We start from the raw sequence: 24365 nt of genomic DNA on the forward strand, positions 1-24365 counted from the left end.
CAGGATAACTTTTTGTCTCAATATAGCTTTGTTTGCTCAGATTTTAGTTTAGCAGAAAATCTCTTTGGGATTTAACTGGGACTAGAGGGGATAGCCAGTGTTTTAACAGTAATCCTACCAATGTAGTAGCTTGTAAATCATCTCAGTAAAGTTGGAATATTTACATGTTGAGTACTAGGTAAACAACAGCTTAGCTGGCTGGTGCTGGAGTAAGTCTGTTCACAGGCAAATCTGATTTGCAATAAAATTCTGAGCATGATTTCCACCCCTCTAGTAGAAGTAGTTCACTTTGCTGTAACTTCTACAACTTTAAAATTTTGTTCTCATGGGTTGCATAACATGAAAGTGAGTGACATTCTCTCAACTTGTTCCTTATGCCTTTGTGCAAAGTACTGTAACACTTTTCACCATTTCACTTATGACCTGCTCTTAGTAAATTGAATGCCCATCCTGCTTGTGTTGTGATGCTGCACATTAGAGCTACAACATGTCAAATGCATACAAAAGTTGTTTCTAATTTTAATTTGTTTTCCAAGAATTATGTAATTTGTTTTGAGGAGCGCTCCTGTTTGTGGTGACTTACTTTGGCTCCCAGTGAGGCAATATCTTGGTTTTTAACAATTCTCATTCTTGTTTTCAAATCCGTCCCTATTTCTGTTCTGGACTCTTTGGCACCCCTGATTTTTAATTGCTCCTCCCACACCTTCATTCGCCCTAAAGCCTATATTTCCCCCTCTGTCTCTGCATCACTTTCCTCCTTTTAAGACGCTTCTTAAAATCTACCCCTGATCAAAGCTTTTGGCTGTTTGACCTGATACCATCTTTCGTGACTGTCTCATTGTTTAAAAATACCCCTGTCTTGTGCCACAGGATGTTTCATTTTGTTTCTCATAGTACATTTAATTAGGTCTCTGTCTTGGCTCAGTGGTATGCACTCGCATCCAAAGTCCTCCTTGTTTCTTTCTTCAAACTCTTGCTTTATCCCCATTTAAATTGCATCTTCCACCTCATCTGTCCGCTATACTAATCTGTTTGCATGCGCAGTATCTACTTTCCATGCGACAGTTTAATCCAGTCCCTGTATGAATCATCAATTATCTTCCCTTGACAGCAAACTGGTTATAATGTCTTTCACAAACCATTGGAACCTTATCAAAAGTGGTCACTTGAGATATTAAGTTGTTTTACTTGCATAGAATTTTACAGCACAGAAGTTGGCCATTCAACTCGACAGGTCTATGCTGGTGTGTACAGTCTACACAAGTCTCCTCCCCACCTTAATCTAAATTTATCAACATATACTATTTTTCTTTCAAACCATCTTATTTTATAAGCTGCTGCTGCTTCATGTGTTGATGAGGCCCATATTCTTATTACTCTGGAGTAAATAAGTTCCTTAATGGATTTATTCATAACTATCTGGTCTCTGCTTTTAGACTTTCCAACAAATGTTAACACCATCTTCTCCTGTAAACCTTGTCAAACCCCTTCATAATTTTAAAGGCTCCTATCAGGTCACCTCTCTCTAGCCCCAGCCTATTCAATCTCTTCTGATAGTTATACACAGGAGTGAGTATTAGGGCAGCCTATAAGAGTTGTCTATTTCATGTGTACCTTTGTGTATTTTAATATCTGAGGTGTCAAAAACCATCAATTTCATTTAGTAATTGAGACACTTTTCCTCTTTGCAGCCGCTTCCAGAAAAGTTTGTAGTGAAGGGAGTGGTGGATCGTTTTTCAGAAGACTTTGTGGAGACTAGGAGGAAAGCACTAGACAAGTTTCTGAAAAGAATCGCAGATCATCCTGTTCTCTCCTTCAATGACAACTTCAATGTTTTTCTTACGGTAAAGGTATGGGGATTTAAATCCTTGAGAGGGGAGGTGAAGGTTAAAAGTTCTTTGCAGAAAGATCACGACCGAGAGGTGTGGTTTATTGAATGTGAAATATTGGTTTTAACTGGTACATGATCAAAATAATTGATGCAGGAATATTTGGTGTTGAACAATAGGTGGCAATTGGCTTTATTGACTTAACCAATTTGTGAAATGGAGTTTCTTGCAATGGTAAACTGGCATTAAAATGCAATACAAATCACTATTATCCATTTTAAAGTTTTAAACTGAATTATTACTAAGAACAGCTCTAATTTAACACTCCTGTCAATGTAAGAGGCTGCCACCACCTGTCTTTGCATGTCCACTTGTCCTTCTAAAACCTAAAGCTGAACAATGGGAAACAGTTGTGCAAATTTAATTATCACTCCGAACTTGAGGTTAAAGGATTCACAATCTAAATATTTAGTATTCTCATTGAATTTTAAAACAAAATTGGTGCAGATTTGTTTTGTGTTCCTAACTGGGCATATTTTTCAAATTTTCCTTCCATCCAAAAAAACAATTTCGAATTGAATCCAATTCATGGTCCCCACAAGAGAGACAAATAAAATCCAAGATGAGGCATTGCACCCCACTCTGGGCTTGATCTGACGCTTGATCTTGACCAAAAGGTCAAGATGGCTTTGAAAGGTTGCATCAGGTGACTCTACCCAAGCCTGGGAGATCAATCTGCCTGATCATTGACTCTTCCCCTGCCAGGCATATTGAATCATCCAGGTACAGAGCAGGAAATTCAGGTGAGGAAGTTCACATACCCTTAATGGAGCCAGCCAATTTCCCAACCCATTTTAGCCATTGTGGCTGTGTCCAGGTATTTCCGAAGCAAGGACATAAATCTTGCTCCATCGCATTTTAAAGGCAGTTCAAAGTCTCCAGCCTCTCTGTACTTCCTTGCCTGTTTGAAATGCCACTTAGTAAGATAAGGCTGAAGGAAATTAACTAGTTGGAAAATGGGCATTGTAGTGTGTGCTGAATAAAATGGCCCTTTCTGGTTCCCAAATTCTTTTAAAAAGAGTGAAACTAAGTGGGGAGGATAAGTATCACACTGAAATTAGGGGAACGAGTAGAGTTCTGATCTTTTGAGCATGGCAGAAATGTGTAATATGGATGCTATCACATACTGTAGGAATATAATTATAGGCTGATGGATTCAAACACATTCTCTAAGCAGATGGAAAAAGCCGTTCATCTGGGAGATGTCTAACTTTTGGCAACATGAAACTTGTAAGGAGCAAAACCTTGAACAAATTGGATTTTTAAAAAAAATCCAATGTTTTGTACAATTAATCCAGTCTCTTTGAATTCAGGAATAACATGTAGCCAACTAGTCACAAAACCTCATGTAGTTTCCTACATTCATGTAAAAGAAATACTAATCCAGGGCAATTCAAATAATCCTAATAAAATCAAACATCTGCTCTTAGCATGGTCACGACCATTAAAGCAATCACCTGAATGTAAAGAATTATGACTCGTGTCTTAAACTGTATGAAATGTCATTGTTGTTTCATGGTTCTTGGGAATTGAGTAAAATGCATGTTTCACAACGCACTAACTTGCCTTGGGTCACCAAATATATCAGTAAAGATCAGCTTTTGAGTTCATACAGCATGTACTTGCTGTTAATTGTATTTATCAGGATAATTTAACCACAAGCTTAAAATCTTGATCAGTGGGTGCCACCACACATACCATCAAATAGCTGCCAAAGAATCTTTTCTAACACTTTTTTTTGTTGCTGAGTTAATAGTCATGGATAACATACCAAGACATCGTTGGCACAGAAGAATTTTATATAAAACTAGGATAAATTCCACGTGATCTTCCAAGGAGCTGAGGCCCTTAATTCCCACCTTTGTTAATGTAAACTGATTGAATTTTGATATGTGGTTAGTACTTAATTCTTGATGTTGTAGACAAGAAACCCTACTACAAAATTACTAACATCTGCTCCATACCAAGTAAGCCTCTTACGGATTCTAACTTCATTTTGTTACGACTGGAAAACTTTGGCAAAATTTAGTTATGTGCTAAAACTTGTGATTTGAGTTTTGTAATATTGTGCTAAATGGCAAGGATTCAATTACTGTTGTGAATTAACCTAATTACTTTATTGGAAAAATCCAAACACAGGACACAGTTACTGAGCTCTGATGAAGGGTCATCCAGCCTTGAAACATTGGCTCTATTCTCTCCCCATGGATGCTGTCAGACCTGAGATTTTCCAGCTTTTTGTTTCTGATTCAAGCAACCACAGTATCTTGCTTTTATCCAAGTACAGGAGTCGATTGCATCCTTTCCAAGTGATTTTTTTGTTGTTGTATTTACCTCTGGGTCAAAATCTGGGAGGTGGGTGAGAATTGAACGGGGCTGGTGGGAGACTTCAGTTAAGGAGTTGGGTGTGCCTAACACTCACTCCTTCATACCCATCAACAAAAGAGAGGATTTAAAAGGACCTTACAGCTTCCAAAATCAATCCTTCATGGCAGCCATTGCTGCAAAAATGACCCCAAAATCTTGTCTTGTGACAACACTGGGGATGACCCAAACTTGAAGCCTTTTATCTTAGCTGCCTGTCCTTTTCTCCTTAGACCTGCAATTTTTTCCATTGAGTATTTGATTCTCTTTGAAAGTTGGGGCAGTAGAAGAAATTTTACACTTTCAAGTCCAGTTCATCACAGCCTCATTGCATAAAATTGTTTGCATTCCTGACCAGAGTAAAGAATGTTCTTGTTTGTTTGCGACATCTCATGAATAAACTTAAAAACAAAAACTAACTTGGTGGTTTTTGGGTTTCACCTGTATAGGACCTGAATCCTTATAAAAAGCAAGGTCTAGCTTTTATCACAAAGATGGGGGAGTCTGTAAAATACGTTACTGGAGGTTACAAGTTGAGAAGTCGGCCTGTGGAGTTTGCTGCTATGGGGGATTACTTGGACACGTTTTCTCAGAAGCTGGGGACAATTGACCGAATTGCACAGAGGATAGTCAAAGAGCAAGCGGGTAAGATGCTGGAAACCCGCCCCTGCCTTGGAACTTGGTTGGATGTAAGATCTTTTAAGCACCAATTTCATTCTGGTTAATTTTTTGGTAGGGTGCCTTGTAACTCCTTCCTGAGTGGTTGGAGTCCCCAAAATAAACACTTCCTCCCTGTTCACAGACTCTCATTGCTGTTACAGTTTTATGTTTATCTCCCTTGCCCTGTCCCAAGTTAATATCAGTCAGAGCATTTTCTATTTAGTGGTGGTTGTAGTGATAACATGTTGGCCTCTTATCCTAGTATCCTAGCTCTTTTAGAAGCTAGCTGTCTTGTCGCATGAAATCCTAACTATTTTGAATGCTGCTGTCAGCCGAAATTCATCCCATCCTCCCTGTAGCATCAACTAGATGCATCTGGCAACCGTTAAGGTGCATTTTTGTGCTTGCACTGATTTCTGTAATTCAGTTTCCATTGCCGCCTTCAGCAAACATCAGTACAGAATGAGGAATCCTACACCAGTGTGTCTGGTCAGCACAGTGGTGTTAATAAATGGATTGGAAGGCAAGGGAGGGAGCTGTAGCTGGCAGAGCTCGCAGACAAACTGAATTTTATAGCTAAGCAAATAGTCTGTTTACCAAGCCCATTTTAAACCCGCATTACCACTTCCTGCAACACAGAAATTGTGTAAAATCTATTCCAGGTGTGATTGATGGGGGATATTGCTTGGGGAAATTACAGAAACAAATGCGAGCTTACAGACCATGAACCTGTGTGAGGGAAGTCATCTGTTAGTGACTTTCTTCCCCCCCCCTCCATATTTAACCACAGTGCCTAAGTGTACAGATTGATTTTTGAATTTGCCTAAGCATTTTTCTTGTCCTCCAATATTCTAAAGTGCCTCATATCCAGTTTTTTATGATTGCAATCCAATCTGATAGCCAACTTGCACACAACGTCCCACAGACCAATGACTAACACTAATCTATATTCAAAAAGTACAGCAAACCCTCAGTGCTGTACTGAGCGATCCGTTTGGGCTGGGACTTTCACCCATGACCTGATTGAAAAGAGTGCTACTATTGAACTAAGGTGACACATGCACAGTTCTGCTGATAATCTGAAACACAGCAAGAGCATGTTGACTGCAACAGTTATATGGGAAAGGAAAAATGCATGAGCTTTAATCAGAATGGGAAGGTATTAATGCAGAACACAGTGAGGGAAGGTGGGTAGAAAGAGTGTAATACTTTGTATTCAAAGCAGTGCATGTGTTGCCATACAAGGTTTGATCTTGCTTGACTTTTTATTTCGAATTTCCTTGTGCTAATTATTTAGAATACTTGGTGGAGTTTCGAGAATATGGACCCATTTACTCCTCCTGGTCTGCTATAGAAGAAGAACTAAACAAGCCCCTCAATGGGGTGTCAAATTGTATTGGCAGCTGCTGCATAACTCTAGAAGACCTATCTGAGGACATGTCTGATGACTTCCTTCCTGTCCTTCGCGAATATGTACTCTACATAGAATCCATGAAGGTAAGAGAAATTTCATCACATCAGCCCTTTTTTTTCAAGCCAAAGGTTGTGATATTTACCTGTGATTCATATTTTTGATGGACTTTGGAATATGTTTGTTTTGCTTTACTCCATCATTGAAATATGAGTTGCTTTATGTTCTCATTTGTGGAACAGGCTTGAAGGGCTGAATGGCCTGCTCAAGTTCTATCCTCTGTTCATTTGTGGGTGTTGCCAACATTTCTTACTCATCACTGATTTGTCCTTGTGAAAGTGGAGTTAAGAGAACTTTTTAAATATAACTGAACGGTTTGCGAAGATGTTTCACAGGGTAGTTAAAAGTCAACCACGTTGCTGTGGGCCTGGAGTCACAAATAGGCCAGACCGGGTAAAGAAGGCAGATTTTCTTCCTTTAAAGGACTTTAATAAACCAGATGAGTTTTGATGACAATCTGGTAGTTCCATTATTGGTGCTAGCCATTTAATTGCTGACTTTAATTAATTGGATTTAGATGCCATGGCTACTGTGGTAGGATTTGAACTTGTTGTTGTTATTTTGCTAGGACTTTGTATAGAGAATAACTTAATGTGATAATTTGATATGCAATGTCCTGAAATCTCAATATTCTGGGTTACAAGCTAATCCTATAACTTGTAATTCAGAAACTCCATGGGTTCAAATTAGACTTGAGTTACATGTGCAAAAGCACCTCAAATGATTGAATTTTGAGCACTCACCTGATGAAGGAGCAGCGCTCCGAAAGCTTGTGATTCCAAATAGACTGTTGGACTTTAACTTGGTGTTGTAAGACTTCTTTGAGGACTGAAGATGTATTTTCCATATTACTGGTTCACAGATATGTCTAATGTTGTTTTGCATGAAAATTTCAGTTCACTATTTGCATTCCTCTGAAAGCCAGCACATAAATCCTGACTTGTAGGCAACATCTGTCCAGAGAGCGTGATTTATTTGTATGTGCCCCTCTGGAGTGAAAAAGATTTGCACTAATTTGTCGATTACTGCTCAGTAATCAAAATTTATGAAGCTTAACATAACTTGTCATTTGTGTTGCGGATTACATCGCATGTATTGTTAATGCTGGGCCTTGGCAAGATGGTTGCTGACACATGGCCAAGATTCAAAGCCTATTTGTTCATTTTTGTTTAGAATGTGCTTAGGAAAAGAGACCAAGTGCAAGCGGAGTATGAGGCCAAACTCGAAACTGCTGCTTGCAAGAAAGAAGAGAGGCAAGGGGTGAGTACCTTTCACTATTTAACAGGCCATTTGGCCCCCAGATCCATGTCAGTGTGTGTTTAGCTGTTGGGTTATAACGAGCAATAGGCTGCTTGTGCGGCACAATGCTTTGCAAACTATCCTGTCATGCCTTAGTCTGGACTGAGATCTGGTACAAACTACTGAGATGGGCCGCCTTTTCTGTTTTAATTCCAGGAACCAGTTCCAAAAGGGCCTGGGATCTAGGTTCACAGCACCAAATGTCTGATTTAGGCACAAATTGACACACCAACTTGCCTTTTGTTTATTTGGAGAGGCCAATAATATTGTTAGTAAGTAGTAGGTGTTATATGGGGAATCTGGAAAAGGAGGAGGGCGTTCAACAGCCTCTTGAATCTATTCCACCATTCAATTAGATCAAGTGTGATTGGTATCTCCATTCCATCTACTTGTCTTGGTTCCATAATCCCTTAAACTCTTGCCCAACACAATCTATTTAAGTGTTGCCTCATAAACCCCTCTATCTCCCTATCTCTAAGCCCCTCTAGCCCTACCAAACTCAGATACATGTTCACCCCTAATTCTGACATCATCATTGCCTTTTTAATTTTTCCACCTTTGGTGTCTTCAACTGCTTGGGTTCTAAGCTCTCAAACTCCTTCCCTAAACCCTTCCACTTTTCTACCTTCTGCCTTTTGGGTTCGGTAAAGGTCTTTGGCCTAGCTTTCAACCATCTTTTGGTGATTAATTCTATTCTATAATGTTCCTTAAGACCTTGATTTTTTTTTTTAACATTAAAAGTGCCAAAGAACAAGTTTTTGGCATTTTTCATAAACCTTGCATTTAAAATAAGATTAATGTTTTGCAGCAGTCGCAAGCTTTTAATACCGTGGTTGCTCTTGGCAAAAGGCACTTTCCCTGGAACATGCTCAGTTTCTTGTTTCCGATAGAGTTCAGGTTGGTCTGTCTTCATCCATTTCTGCCAGTTTGAGGTTCAAATTCACACTCCAGTCTCTGCAGTAAGGTCCAACTGATTTAAATGAGTGTATGCCAAGTCTTTGCAAATCTTGGCTCGACATGCACTCTTGAGACTATGCTGGAGAGTAACTTGCCTTCTGTCCTTGTTTAAAACAAAGATTTGTATTTACTTGGCATGTGTTAAAGAAATTTACACTTGTTTTAAGTGTAGACACTCTTGCAATGTAGGAAATGCCTCTGCTAATTTGCACACTGTGTAGGTTGATGAGCAGATTTGGGGATAAACATTGGCCAGAGCACAAGAGATATCCTGTTCTTCAAAATTGTACAAAGGGGTCTTTTGTGTCCACCTGAGAGGCAGGAAGGGCCTTGGTTTAGTGTCACATCTGAAAAACAGTGCAGCTCCAGGGTAAATCCTGGATTCTTGTGCCCTGGTTTTGAGTGGGAGTTGAACTCAAAACCTTCTGACTGAGGTGATGCAGCTGCCAAACCTGGGATGTTCTGGTGCAACCTGCTGCGGCAGATTCTGTGGCTTGGCCAAAAGCCCATGACTTTCAGCAGGATCGGATGATCATGGTGGTGGGAGGGACTGGAAACAGTGGCACAATGGTTAGCACTGCTGCCTCACAGCGCCAGAGACCCGGGTTCGATTTCTGCATTGGGTCACTGTCTGTGTGGAGTCTGCACGTTCTCCCCATGTCTGCGTGGGTTTCCCCTGGATGCTCCGGTTTCCTCCCATAGTCCAAAGATATGCAGGTGAGGTGCATTGGCCATGTTAAATTCTCCCTCCGTGTACCTGGACAGGTGCCGGAGTGTGGCGACCAGGGGATTTTCACAGTAACTTCTTTGCAGAGTGAATGTAAGCCTACTTGTGACGAATTTTTAAAAAAAAACTTTACCCCACCCTGAACCTTTTTAAAGAGCTGAATATCCTAATAGAAATAAATCAAAGGACTCTATTCCTGTTTTAAGACATTTACTGTAATCAATATAAATCAAAACTGGCAATTAATGCATCAACCTGAAGTGTTTTCATATTAACTAGCGCAATCAAGGTAAGCCTTCCAACACTATTCACTGGGTAGCAGTAGAAGAATCCATTCCAAGTTACTCCCAGTTTTCTAGCAGGCTCACTTCTTGCCGTGCCTTGTTGCAGCTATCGGTGTCTTACAGAAATTGTCCCACTCAGCCTGACTACTCCACGAGCAATTCCTACCGTGGCAAATTCTTATACTGGAAATCTCAATGTCCTGTCTGTGCCATTGTCATCTTTTCGACAGAGAACCAACTCTCACCAGCATCCTGCTTGGTTGTTCATTGCTCTTCGCAATAAGAGATGCATTTTTCTATGTCGGTTCCTGGCCAAATGGCAGCTGTCAGTTTTCACACTTTGACAGTAGCAAACTATCAGTTGATTTTCAGATTTTTGATTTAGGTGTTTCTTTTTCCCATGACAACCATGTCACATGGCTCTGTCTCAGGAAAGATGTTTAGTATGACCACCCCTATCCCAGAGCATTGTTTTACCCTTCAAGTTAAAGGAGACCTTTTAAACATCTTGTGAAGTCCCAGTTTTGTAACAATATGGAAGAGGCTGCTTGGGGTATGCAAGTGTGTTTGAGGATTCTTCTTAAAGGGGCTACCGGAGGTAGGTAGGAATAAGATAAATGCAAACCCACATGCAACTATTATGTACCTTTTTAATATACTGACCTTGTACATGATTCCAATAGGTTAACATTCCCAGTTGTTTTACAGTAGAATGTCTTTTTTGCTTTGGAGCTGTCAGCTTTAGTTGAGATGTGACTCACCAAGAGCACTTAAAGATATATATCTGGCCTTGCCAGTGATGCCCACATCCACAAAAGAGAAACAGTTGAAGTGCATGAATTGAAAGTGGAGTTATTACAGAATATTCTAATTCACTTCTCAACTAACTAATTGATATGATTAAACATGGACAGGTCACCTGGCCCAGGAACCTCATTCCTTCCATAGACCTTGTGCAATTTGCCCTGCGTTGGACAGGGGCACTAGTTGGTTCTCGAGGGAGATACCTACGTTAGAGGTAAATCTGAGAAACAATCTTCCCGAGGTTTTGGTAACTTTCCCTGAACCCAAAGTGAATTTTAATGAGGCTTCCCCATCTAAGGGATTTTCACAGTAACTTCATTGCAGGGTTAATGTAAGCCTACTTGTGACGCTAATAAGTAAACTTAAACATCTCTTTAACCTTACTTAAAACCCACGAGCTGGGTGCCTGAAACAGAAATTGTTCAGGATATCCTGCTGCTCTCAACAGAGGATTAATTAATTGTTTGCTACCTGGAGTGGCTATAGTGCACATTCCTTTTGTAATGTGTGGTGCATCTTAGCACAGATATTAGGCTGGTACAGCGGTTAGCTATAGATGTGTTAGGTTATAAACCTGGTGTATCCTTTTGCAAGACAATGGGATATTGTGCAATCTCACTCTTACTGTTAACTTTACAAAATGAAGACCATACATTCATTATGTAACCCAGGTGAAAGTCACCATGTAAAGCAACACTATTGGACACACCAGAGTTTAGCCTGGGGGAACTGTTTCCTATTCGACTGTAACGTGATTTATTTAAAAATTAAGAACAGAATCCTGGTGGTCCATTATGAACTTTGAAAATTGAAGGCTGACCGCATAGATTTTAATTGGAAATATTATCTGGATTTGACGATATGGTGCTGGGCCAAAGGTTTCTACAATGCAGACCAGATCTGATTACGATATTCATTAATAGCTACACGGACGCCTGCCCATTTTGTCCTTTTAGATTTTGCATACAGACTAATAGAACCATACTGACCTCTAGAGGACAAATGCACAGGTACAAGCTTTGCTTGCCTCGCTTCAAGTGGTGCTGTGGAACTGACACTAGGAATGGAACTACTACAGTTGAGTTCTCAAGTTAATAATTCGGTTAGAAAAAAGAATAACATTTCCCTGCACAAATCCCTTTTACTATTTTGTCCACCCACGGATGTCCCCGGTAAGCGACTAATACATTCAAATGTACTGCAAAAGTCTGGGTTTGTGTTGAGCTGCTCACCTTACTGAGTCCCCTTTGCAAATCAGATTGTTAAATGTTTCCTACAAGTGTTTTTCACTTGATATGAAAGTTGCCTTGGTAGCTATTCAGTGCTGTTTAAGTCTTGTTCATCTTCTAGCTGCTGTGACTTGAGCACTTTTGGCTGTTTGTACAAAATATTCTTAGGGTGTGAAAATCAATTTATTGGGTGTAAATGCTCAGTTTTGTGCTTCGTGCACCCTGTGCATATTTTTTTTTGGGTGTCCAACAAGGAGTTGCATTTTATACAATGTCTTTCACATGCTCAAATCCCAGTGCTTCACTGAAATGGAAGCAGAAAATGTGGGGAATACTTAGCAGGTCTGGCAGTACATGTAGACAGGGAGAAACAGTTAACATTTCTGCTCTAATGAAGAGTTCTACTCCACTCCACGTGAACTGTATTCCTCTCTTCCTATAGGTGCTGCCAGGCCTGAGTTTTTCCAGACTTTTTTGATGTTTTGAGCACCAACAGTATTTGGCTGTTGCTCCACAGTAGGTTTACCAGATGCATGAAATACATGAAAGGTGACCCAGGAACTTGGCGAGAGCATTTTGGGGAGGGAATTCTGTTGCTTAGACCTAGACAGCTGAAGGCTCAACTGCCAAAGGTAGAAGCAAGGAAATTGGCTCTGTCCCTGTAAATAATAGCATGCTGCTGAGAAAGAAGGTGTTTTGCTCTTGATGATCAGGTGAAAATAATTGTGACATTGGCTGAAAGATTCCCAGAGTGAAATTACTAAAGGATTTGGTGTATTTTTAAAAGTTGTTACACTACCCCTTTTTGGGGTGGGACGGTGGTTAGCTGCTGCATCAGTGCCAGGGACTTGGTTCAGTTCCTGGCCTGAGTGACAGTCCGTGGGTTTCCTCCTGATCGCCAACAACCTATCCTGGTCTTTCCCTCCCAAAGGTCGTGAATGTAGTCCAATCCATCACGCAAACCAGCCTCCCATCCATTGACTTGTCTACACTTCCCACTGCCTCGGCAAAGTAGCCAGCATAATTAAGGACCCCACGCACCCCGGACATTCTCTCTTCCACCTTCCATCGGGGAGGGGGGGGGGAATACAGAAGTCTGAGGTCACGTACCAACTGACTCGACCAGCTTCTTCCCTGCTGCCATCAGACTTTTGAATGGACCTACCCTGCATTATGTTGATCTTTCTCTACACTCTAGCTATGACTGTAACACTACATTGTGCGCACTCTCCTTTCGTTCTCTATAAATGGTATGCTTTGTATAGTGTCGAAGAAACCATAGTTATCACTATATGCTAATACATATGACAATAAATCAAATCTCTTTGATTCTCTGGTTTCCTCCCACAATCCCAAAAACATGCTGGTTAGGTGCATTGGCCATGCTAAATTCTCCCTCAGTGTACCTGAGCAGGTGCCGGAGTGTGGTGACTGGGGATTTTCACAGTAGCTTCATTGCAGTGTTAATGTAAGCCTACTTATGACACAAATTTTAAAATAAACTTAACTTTCATATTAGTGTTTTAAAGTTTATGAAGCAAGTGACTTATAACTCAATGATTTTTTTTACAATACTTTCATTTTGCAAACCACTGTGTATTCCATTGTTAAATTCTTAATCAAATGTCGTGCAGCAGTTTCAGTTAGATAAGAGAATTGACCAGTTAAATATGTTCCTTTGCAAAATTATTCATTTAACAAGTTTTCATTCTGACCAATGTGTTAACCAACTATTTCCACATACAGGTTAACTTGTGTATCATCTTTGCTCCATCTCTTGATGTTGAATGAAAACCTCATTTTTCTGTGTAACTGGGGTTGGCAAAAAATGTTTGAAATGTTGATCAGGGAATACTGATAAAATGGGCAGTGTGATTTCCAAGCTGCAAAAACATGATTAGCTGGCTACTTCTGCTCCTTGGTGATCAGGAAGTCTGAGGTCACGTACCAACCGACTCAACAGCTCCTTCCCTGCTGCTGTCAGACTTTTGAATGGACTTACCTTGCATTAAACTGATCTTTCTCTACACCCTAGCTATGACTGTAACACTACATTCTGCACTCTCTCGTTTCCTTCTCTATGAATGGTATGTTTTGTCTGTATAGTGCGCAAGAAATAATACTTTTCACTTATTACTTGTGACAATAATAAATCAAAAGGAAATCTGAGCTGGGAGTTCAGTTTGTTTTCTTGCAGATTTTAATCTAAACGGCAATTGCTAAATTATACTTGAAGTGAAGAGAAACCGCCTTATCCAGAGTAAATTTCTTTTCCTTTTGTTTATGTTTTGTGGTTAAATCTGAAATTTATGTTTCTTCAGAGTTTTCACAAGAGAATGCTTTTGGGATGAATGCAAATAGTCCTTTGAATATTTGAATAGTCTGCTGTGGAATGTGTCACAATGTTTGTGGCAATGTGATTAAAAGTTGTGAAAATATTTGAAATTTTCTGTTTTCTACTCCAAAAGCAAGCTTTTATTTTGGGTTTCCTAATTCTGGCAAAAACCTGATTATTGTGCACCTGAGGTATTATAAATGCTAATTTATCATCATTGGTGATTTGGCAGGGTTAACACTGCTGTATCTGTGCCAGGGACCTGGGTACAATTCCAGCCTCTGTCTGTGTGGAGTTTACATGTTCTCCCCGTGTCTGCGTGAGTTTCCTCTGGATTCCTCCCACAGTCCAAACATGTGCAGGTTAGGATACATTGGCCATGCTAAATTACCCCTTGGTGTCTAAAGATGTGTAGGTTGGGGTGATTAGCCATGGTAAATGTGTGGGGGTGATTGTTGGTAAGATGCTCTTTTGGAGAGTTGGTATGGGCTGAAAGGGTTCAATGCAAATACGGTAACAAATGGAGTTACACAAGTTGATTCACTTGTTTGAAGTTCTGAATGAGGATAGAATCATTGGGGTGAGTGAGGTTTGTGCCAATACGGGGAACAACTCCAGTTTAGACCATCAGTGCCATTGGTAGCAATTATGAGGTTGAATGTTTTGATAGTGTTATGCAGTGTGTCCTGTCTGTGAGCAACCTTGAGCATTGTTCCAACTGGTATTCTGCCCTCAATCACACTCACTCAGACTGCTCTGGGTAGTTAGCTGAGCAGTCTGCCTGTCTAAATATAGACACTAGTCAGATCTTGTGCTTTTTTTTCTTTTGGAGTGTGACCTGTGCATCTTTGGGCGGTGGGAGGAAACCCACAGATGCCAAGAACATGCAGACTCTGTATAGACAGTCAGTCAGCCAAGGCCAGAATTGAATCCGGGTCTCTGGCACTGAGGCAGCAGTGCTAACCACTCTGTATTCTTCCTACTAAAACCAATTCCTTCACGTTTCACCACATTGAACTTGGTCTGCCACTTGTCCACCAACATGTCTTTGTCCTCCTGAAGTTTTCCATTTCGCTCCTCTCAGCGCACAATGCTTCCTTGTTTCTCATCATGCACAAATTCTGAAATTATGCCCTGTACACACACCTAGGTCACAAATATCCATCGGGAATAGCAAGAGTCTTAAAACAGGCCCCCTGTGGGAAATGCCATGACCATCCTTCCTCTGGTCTGCGAAATATCCATTAGCCGCTATTGCCTGTTTCTTGAAACTTGGCCAATTTCGTATCCATCTCTTTTATTCCAAATACAGTTTAATGTGCCTATCCTTCTGATGGTCTTCAGTATTGTCTGCTGATACTGAGCTGGAGATGCTAGTTAAGTAGAATTTGAAAAATGTAGCAAGTATTTATGATTAAGTGTTTTTTTTTATCCAAAGACCCCAACAAATGTTGAAAAGTGCCAGGACCGTGTGGAGTGCTTCAATGCTGATCTGAAGGCAGACTGGGATCGGTGGCAAAGCAACAAGAGACAGGACTTTCGGCAGTTGTTGATGGGAATGGCAGACAAGAACATCCAGTATTACGAGAAGGTATAGTTTCCCTTTACTGGAATATGAGTTGAACAATGTGAGAGTGTACACGTGCTCTGTTAACCCACTAAACACAACCCACAATTGGAATTTTACCATTTTGCCTCTTTCCTGGATTTTCAGGATGTTGTTGATGCTTCAATCAGAAGTTGTAGAGTTTGGCTTAGTGGGAACTGATTATTCACAGGAAGCTATGGCATTGGGTGCAATCTGCATCTTTGGTTACCCATGCATGTAAGGGCGCACTCTGATATCACTCCAGTATCCACAGGCTCTTCAGCAGCTCTTCAAGCAACCCTCCAATTACAGTTTGGCTGTTATGGTGTGATAGCACATCCTCACGCAGGATAGCTGGATCTCTGTTCCCACAACAAGCTTTTGAGGTTGTGGGGCATTTGAAAAATCTTTTTTTAGCCTAATTTGCAGTATTCGGGAATATGGAACCATATTGAGTGGATGGAATATAAGATCAGCCTTCACAGAACTTGGTTAGGACCGAATGGCCAACTCCTGTTCCTAGGTTTCATAATTGGGAATCTGAGCTCCAGGCATGAAATCCTATAGTGCAGAAGGAGGCCATTCAGCCCATTGAGTTTGCACCAACTGCAATCCCACCCAGGCCCTATCTCCATAACCCCGTGCATTTACCCTAGCTAGTCCCCCTGACATCAAGGGTCAATTTAGCAAGGCCAATCCACCTAACCATCTTTCGGACTGTGGGAGGAAACCGGAGCACGTGGAGGAAACCCACACAGACACGGGGGAGAATGTGCAAACTCCACAGTGACCCAAGCTGGGAATTGAACCTGGGTCCCTGGTGCTGTGAGGCAGCAGTGCTAACCACTCTGCCACCCCTTCTAACTATGTAAAGAAGATGGAGAAATATGTAGTCCTGAAATTTAGTGCCCTAGAAACATCAATTTTAAAATAATTGATCCTTTGATGGCAGTTACACTCTATACTGTTAAACTACGTCCTTCCTTCTGTGTATGAGCCTCCCATTTGTGTCTCTGTTGCCCATAGTGTGGTTTAATTAACAAAAATAGAGTCTCCATTCCTTCCGGCATTTGACCTGTGGAAAGTTTCAACCAGTTGATTTTTAAAAATAAGTCCTTGAACCATGGCACGTAGAATACTTTGAATTCTGAGTACTTTATCTCAGTTCAAATAAAAAGTGCAATGTTTCCTTAAGAGAATGGGTCAGTCAGTGACATTGATCTCCAATTCTTTTATCAGAAGTTGCAGAGACCTGTTTGGATTTTATGCCCCACCTTCCTTCTGCTAATTCTGTCAACATGAGTGTCCTCTGCTCCACCAATAATGCTCTTCCATTGAGCAGACCCTGTTTTAAATGCTGCACCACTGGTGGCAGCTGCCTAGTTCCTAAGCTCTGGATTTCAGTGTAACTGCCATTCCTAAACCTTTCTACCTCCTACTTTAAGAAATTAGTTAAAATCTACCTCTTGGATTAAGCTTTTAGTCATCTGTCCCAGTAGTCCCTTGGGTGTCATGTTACAGTCACTCTCCCGTGGATACATCGCTGTGTTAAAGACACTAAGAATGTGTGGTGTTGAAAGGGGGAACTGGTCTGCACTTGGCTTTCCTGCAGGACCACTCATGGTTGGCATAAAAAAACCCAAGAGTAACGTGAGGAAAAGATTTCCTGTAGCAAATTGTGGTGTGGAATACATTGCCAGCAGGGAAGCAGATTTATAGTAATTTTCAAAAATAAATGGGGGGTATCAGAATTGTGCAGCACAGAAGGAGGCCATTTGGTGCACTCTGTGTCAGCTCTCTGTAGAAGCAATTAATCTACTGCCAATCCCATAACCTCCATAGAAATGCACCTGAAAAGAAAATAAATTTCTAGTCAGAGCTGGGAGTTCGATTGATTGGGATAGCCAAGAGCTGGTACAAGCAGGATGGATCAATGGCCACCTTCTCTACTGCATGACTCTGAAGTTACTGGAGAAATTGTGTATATACCAGTATTTTGTGGTAATGCTGTGTTTTCTGTGGCGAACCTGTTCTAGTTAATAATCTGATTTGTTTCTGTACATTTTTTGTTTTGCAGTGCCTTGCAGCGTGGGAATCCGTGATTCCTCTCCTACAAGACAAGCTCGAAGTGAAAAGCGAGAGCCACTCGTAGCTGCTGCTTTCGTGTGTTGGTTGTTTTCCGTCTTCACTTGCCCAATTCACATTGGAATGTTGCACTTTGGGGGTGGGGATTTGGGGGGCATTGAGGGGGAAGAAGGAACGTCCGAGAAAGTTTTGTATGTCAGTAGAACATTGGATACTCTGCTGTCTTGGGGAAAGTGTGCTCTCTGTTCAGTGGAGGTTTATTTCTTTTGTCCGTGTGGTGTTATCTAACATCACTTTCCGCGGTCTGATTATTGGCCATGGCGAGTACTCGATGGTAAGGGATATGACAGGGGCCCTTTGCCTGCCTGACTGATGTAATTGATTGTACTCCTTCACGTGCTGTATTTTTTTTTTTTAAACACTTGTTACACGTAAACAGTCTTGGACGTTTTTGAGACATTTTGATAAATGCATAGCAGCATCCTGTTTAACTAACTGAGTGCACTCAGGTGTGGGCTGGTATTTCTGCGGAGCTGTTGTTGAGATTGGAGTAGGCATGTCTGCAGGAGAGCTCCAGGCGTCGATTGGCGGAGATACTAAGGCCCCAGACAAAAGGGAAGAAAATGAAAAGTAGCTGAGATGTAAATTCCCTTTTCTGTTCAATTACCTTTATAGTCAGCACTTAAAATGATTTTTAAATGTCCTTGGTCACCTTGTGCATGTTACGGAGACCATGATAGCAGAGTACTAAATAATCCAGTGAGCCCTTTTAGAGCACAGTATTGGTGAAATCTTTTTTGAGACCAGCATTAATTGAACATTGACAGCATTCCTCTTTTTTTTAAGTATATTGATGTACACTTGTCACTTGGATCACTTGTAGAGTACTGTATCCTCCACCCATTATCAGTCCATTGTCTAATTTATATATATCTTTTCCTAATCGAATTTTGCCAAGTTTTATTTTCACATACTTTTTGTAAAAATTGACATCTTCATTGTGGTATCTTTATCAATGTAACGTATTTAGTCTGTATAAAAAAAAAAATGAAGTTGGTTTATGAAATCATGCCCTGTGATAAATGCTTTCAAGACCAGGCAGGGGGGAAGATCATATCGCTCACTCGCCCCTGTCCTTGTTGAGATTTGTTTGTATGTGAATTAAGTGAGTATTCTAGATATTTAATTGAAGACAGTGAGATATTGTTAGCTACCAGATCACCCAGGGAACAAACAGTAACCGAATTGTGAGTATACATACAAAGTGCCTTTGTTGCATGAAATATTTTGTATAAGCTAATTTAAGGTGTTTATTTTGGACTAAATTGTGAGCTGCGTTGTTTCCATAGCTACAGTACACTAAACTCTTGAGGAAAAATGGGAAAAGTTGCTAAGGAGCATGGTTACATTGCTGCTTTTTTGCCTCCTGTAACATCACCACGTGGGTCATTGTATTTAAATTTCTCCCACTAAGGTCTTTTTTTTTCTTTTGAGCATTCGTCTCTTTAGGTGAGCAATCATTGCATAAGCCTTTTTAAAAGAAAAACAAAAACCTTGCATTTTGGTCTTGGAAGCGTCCTGTCCAATGAACACTAACATTAGGTTTGACAGACCACTGCTACTTGTAGTTTTGGTTGTAGTGTAATTTTTTCCCATGCTATTGTATTCAGAGGACCAAGTCAGGCATCTGATAACCCTGGCTTGATTTGCCAGCATCTTGGAAGAAATTACATTTGACCAAACCTTCTCCTGAAATTAAAACTGTTGAGAATATAGGGCTCATAATGAAAGAATGCAAAAGATGAATTTGAATTGTCGTCTTTATTTGTGCCTAGGCAGTTTTTGAAGTGGAGTAAGTTTCCAACAATGAAGGCATTTGATATTTTTCCTTTTGAGCACTTCAATGCATACATTAAACTGAAAATACCAAGTGATTGGGGAAACATCCCATCCGTTCCTCATTTGAGGTATCTGTGACATTTGGGTTGTCTCCAGTTCACTAGTTCAACTTAATTTGGAATCTTCCCTACTCAAAATTGGTGTAGCTCATTCAAAACTGAGTGGGATCTTCCAATTCCATGCCTGAGTTAATGCCACAGAAAAGGTCCAGATTTAGAAATAATACTAGTGGTTTCAGGGAAATAAAAACTTTTTGCTCAGATGAGTAGTACCTGTTTGTATTCAGGGTAACTGCTTTGGTGGCACATTGTGAATCACTTGGGTACATACTAATATGGCAAACTTAAAAATAATCTGAACCTGAAGATTGATCATTGTGCAGTGGGTGTAATTTATTGCAGTTCATAGGTGATAACTTGCTTAAAGTGCCAAAACTTTAATGCATTTTCTCAAAGATGTTGGTAATGTTTTACACGAAGAAACCCAGATTTGGTCAAAGAGCAAGTGAAACGCTGGAAACCATTTGAAAATGATGCATATGGCATCAGTGCTATGGAAAAGTAGCACTGTATGCGGTGCTTTGAATCATTCCTTCTCATGGGCTTTTCCTGGTGCTAACTTCTGGGACATGTTAATCTTCGTGCTAGAGTTGTAACTAAAACTGTAATGGCCTACACTACTACTGGAGAGCACTTTGAATGGGGTTACAAAGGTACACTTGTCCAGCAAAGAACAAATACCAGTGTGTCGTTCAATATTGGCAGGTTTACATGCTGTTGGTTAGTGTTCTAATAGTGATGTGGCTGTTTCCACCAGCTAAGATAGCAATATGCATGTAAAACAATTAATGGAACTAATTTATCTCCAATTTTGAGGGAGGAGATGTCAAAGTACCAGTAATCTTTTTCACCATGAGCTTTTTGGCACTAATTAGTGGAGATGGTGGTACAGTTTCATTGTGTTAAAATGTACCTGTGCATTCAGAGATCCCTTCTCGTATTGTGCATCATTACAGTTCAACAACAGAGTTGCCAGATGTGAGATATTCAATATTTTGTTTAGCCGCTTCTGATGACTGAAGTGATTGTAATCCTCAATTTCTGTTTGAGGAAAGATGGATTTGTTTACTGTGAACCTTAAAGCATGAAGCTTTGAAATAAATCATGAAGGAGTAAGTAGTTAGTGAAATCAGTGTGGATTATTTAATGTTGTACCCTTTCCCTAACACAAGTTTGGTGCTATGCTAATGCCAACAATTCTTGCAATCCAACTTGTACCTGTGGATTTTGCTTTTTGAACACTATTGAATAAACACTTGGGTAAATTGTTCGCATTCAAATTGTGTATTACTGTTATTATTTGGTGTAGGTTCGGGAATGAGTAAAATTTATGCTATGCTCACACTAATTCAGTCTGGCCCATGGAATGAGATGATATCGAACCGGGGGATGTAGCTTGAGGCATCAGCATTGGTGAATGTTGACGCAGCCTGAAAAATTGTATCTCTTGCATGTAAAGAGGATCTTTTTAAAATGTGATTTATATCCAATTTTTGGGGTCGTTGGTATGGTTTAAAATGCTGCAAAACCTGATGCACAATGTCAAGTGTTAGTGATGCTGCTAGTGGGCAGCACTTGCTGAACAATCTTGAACATGCTAATAGCTACACTAACAACCATTTTAAGGTATGTTGAGCCCATAACATGGTTCATTTATATTTACTAGAAGTGACTTGCATTCACACACAGGAACCTGTCATCTGCAAATAAAAGGAATGAGATCAAGCCTTATGCTGGTTCCAATTACCCTAGATTTAAAGCAGCCTAAATTTTCCCTTTAATGGCAATGCATTGGCCATTTAGGTTGGACTTGGCAATCAATCAGTATTCTATTTTCCTCTGGTATAAGACATGAGCAGAATTAGGCCACTCGGCCCATTGAATCTGCTCCGCCATTCAATCATGGCTGATATTTTTCTCGTCCCCATTCTCCTGCCTTTTCCCCGTAACTCCTGATCCCCTTTAATCAAGAACCTATCCATCTCTGTCTTAAAGACACTCAATGACCCGGCCTCCACAGCCTTCTATGGCAAAGGGATCCACAGATTCACCACTGAAGAAATTCCTCATCTCTGTTTTAAAGGATCATCCCTTTAGCCTGAGGTTGTGCCCTCTGGTTCTAGTTTTTCCTACTAGTGAAAACATCCTCTCCACGTTCACTCTATCCAGGCCTCGCAGTATCCTGTAAGTTTCAATAAGATCCTCCCTCATCCTTCTAAACTCTAACGAGTGCAGACCCAGAGTCCTCAACTGTTCCTCATACGATAAGCTCTTCATTCCAGGGATCATTCTTGTGAACCTCCTGGACCCTTTCCACAAGGCCAGCACATCCTTCCTTGGATACGAGACCCAAAACTGCTCACAATACTCTAAATGGGGTCTGACCAGAGCCTTGTATAGCCTCCGAAGTACATCCCTGCTCTTGTATTCTAGCGCTCTCGACATGAATCTAACATTGCATTTTGCCAACTGAACCTGCACATTAACCTTGAGAGAATCTTGAAAATGGACTCCCAAGTCCCTTTGTTTCTGATTTTTCCTAAGCATTTCCCCATTTAGAAAATAGTCCATGCCTCCATTCCTCCTTCCAAAAATGCATAACCTTACACTTTTCCACATTGTATTCCATCTGCCACTTCTTTGCCCACTCTCCTAACCTGTCCAAGTCCTTCTGCAGTCCCCCCTGCTTCCTCAATACTATCTGTCTCTACACAAATTGCATAAATTGTTGTGATAGTTTGAAATCTTTTGGGGAAGGAAATCTGCTGTCTTTACCTGGTCTGGCCTACATATGACTCCAAAGCCACAGCAATGTGGTTGACTCTTAACTGCCCTCTGAACAAGGGCAACTAGATGGGCAATAAATGCTGGCCACCTAGCAATGCCCATGCCCCATGAATGAATAATTAAAAAATGGCATTCTTGTTTGTCCTGATGAGTGCATGATAAAACTTAAGCAATACATATTTTTTTAAAAGTAATATTCAAGTTCGTATGGCCAAGTAATTATTTGGAATTTGGAACTTCTAACTGGGAGGAGTGCTTGGGAGAAGTGGATGACTCGCCTTGGACCAGCAGGCTAGTCATGTTTTAAGCAGTAGTGTACTGTAGTTTTATCAGTATTATTGTCTTGTTTGGCCACAAAGTAGAACATCCTACCACTGTTGCATTCCTGCTTCATGCCGTGTTTGGCTAAACCTTCTAACCGAATGGGTGCTTGAGTAACCAAGGTCCATACTACTCTATTCCTAATTCAGCCAATACTGTTTTAGATAGCCCAACTCCATCCAAATGGATTTGGAATATGAAAATAGTGATCTTTATTTCGTACGGTGATTAGGTTGAGGAAGGCCATTCGGCTCAGCTAGAAACAGCTCCAGTTCATCCCCATCACCCTTTGCAACATTCATTTGTTCCAGAAAGTTTTGCCTCTTACCTGGATTTTTATTCTATGTGGAACACTGAAAAATTTCTTGCATTTTTAAAAGTGTAACTAGGGACATGGATGGGTGCTTCTGATGTGATCAGCATTTATTAACCATCATTGATAGCTCTTGAAGATGATGCTGGTGGGTCAGTGCGGTGAATGTACAATCTGTGTGTGAGGAGTCCCAGTCACGATGAAGGATCAGTAATCTGCTTCCAAGTCAGGATGGTGATTGGGACCCATAGGCCTGCTGTCTTTGTCCTTCTAGGTGGTAGAGCTTAGAGGTTTAGAAGGTGCTATCGAAGGAGTCTTATCAAGTTGCTGCGTTGCATCTCAGCAACCAGAATGTGCTGTGTAGTGGAGGGAGCAAATGTAAGATTGGATGTTAATCAAACTCTTCAAACAACTCCATCCCCTTGCCATGCTTGCAATTTGTAATCTCAAATTTACATTCCCTTTAAAACATTTTAAATGCTACTGAGAGGAAACCTCAGATACTTCCCTCCCAAGCTGAGAAGCCTCCGTTTTCCATCTCGTAGTCATGAAATTTGGGATCTACCTCATGCCTCATTTGTGAGGCCTTCAGTGTGTGAGATGATCTTCCTCTTGTCTCTGTGACTAGACCCATGATGGGAACACTGCAATTGTTCAGCTATTACTTTCTCCTAACTGGTATCAACTTTTTTTTTAAGCTTGTAAGTACCATGAGCATTTCGGGAGGCGTAGTGGAGAACATGCCCCTGTCTTCATCAACTGGGACAAAGTAGAAATGGTTCAGAACTTCAGGCTTTTAGGTGTCCAGATCACCAATTCCTCTGCCCAAGACTGCAAAAAAACTACAAAAGGTTATAATCCGATCCATCGCTCAAAGCAGCCTCCCATCCATTAACTGTCTACACTTCCTACTGCCTCGGCAAAGCAGCCAGTATAATTGAGGACTCCTCGCACCCTGGACATTCTCTCTTCCACCTTCTTCTGTTAGGAAAAAGATACAAAAGCCTGACTCAAGAACAGCTTCTTCCCTGTTGCCAACAGACTTTTGAATGGATTCACCTTGCATTTAAGTTGATCTTTCTCTACACACTAGCTATGACTACATTTCTAAAGTGCAGCTGAGATTCGGAGAGTTGTTCCTGAGACTTCTGCATTTTTCAGTCTGTCAAGCCAGCTCTTCCTCTGGTACAATACTTAATCTCTCCAAATGATTCCTCGGAAGAAAAGTTGAGAGTGCAATGAGTTTTGCAATTTGGGCCACTGTGCCCATTTGGAGCAAGGACTTTAAATATTG

At 40.7% G+C, this 24365-nt stretch overlaps 1 protein-coding gene across 2 annotated transcripts in view; it reads left to right on the forward strand.

Annotated features, from left to right (window-relative positions):
• The window catches only part of snx30 (sorting nexin family member 30), a 41786-nt gene extending 20859 nt beyond the window's left edge, over window positions 1–20927 (forward strand). Inside the window, exons 4-9 of one of the 2 annotated variants that reach the window (XM_078214070.1) lie at window positions 1692–1850; window positions 4703–4898; window positions 6211–6410; window positions 7558–7644; window positions 15458–15610; window positions 17685–20927. In XM_078214070.1, the coding sequence (XP_078070196.1) occupies window positions 1692–1850; window positions 4703–4898; window positions 6211–6410; window positions 7558–7644; window positions 15458–15610; window positions 17685–17759 (870 nt within the window). In that variant the 3' untranslated portion in view covers window positions 17760–20927. The remainder of the gene's footprint in view (window positions 1–1691; window positions 1851–4702; window positions 4899–6210; window positions 6411–7557; window positions 7645–15457; window positions 15611–17684) is intronic. The other variant, XM_078214071.1, reaches the window with a different exon arrangement.
• The last annotated feature ends 3438 nt before the right edge of the window (window positions 20928–24365 follow it).

The sequence above is a fragment of the Mustelus asterias genome, chromosome 6, assembly GCF_964213995.1.
Source record: "Mustelus asterias chromosome 6, sMusAst1.hap1.1, whole genome shotgun sequence".
NCBI classification, from domain to species: domain Eukaryota; kingdom Metazoa; phylum Chordata; class Chondrichthyes; order Carcharhiniformes; family Triakidae; genus Mustelus; species Mustelus asterias.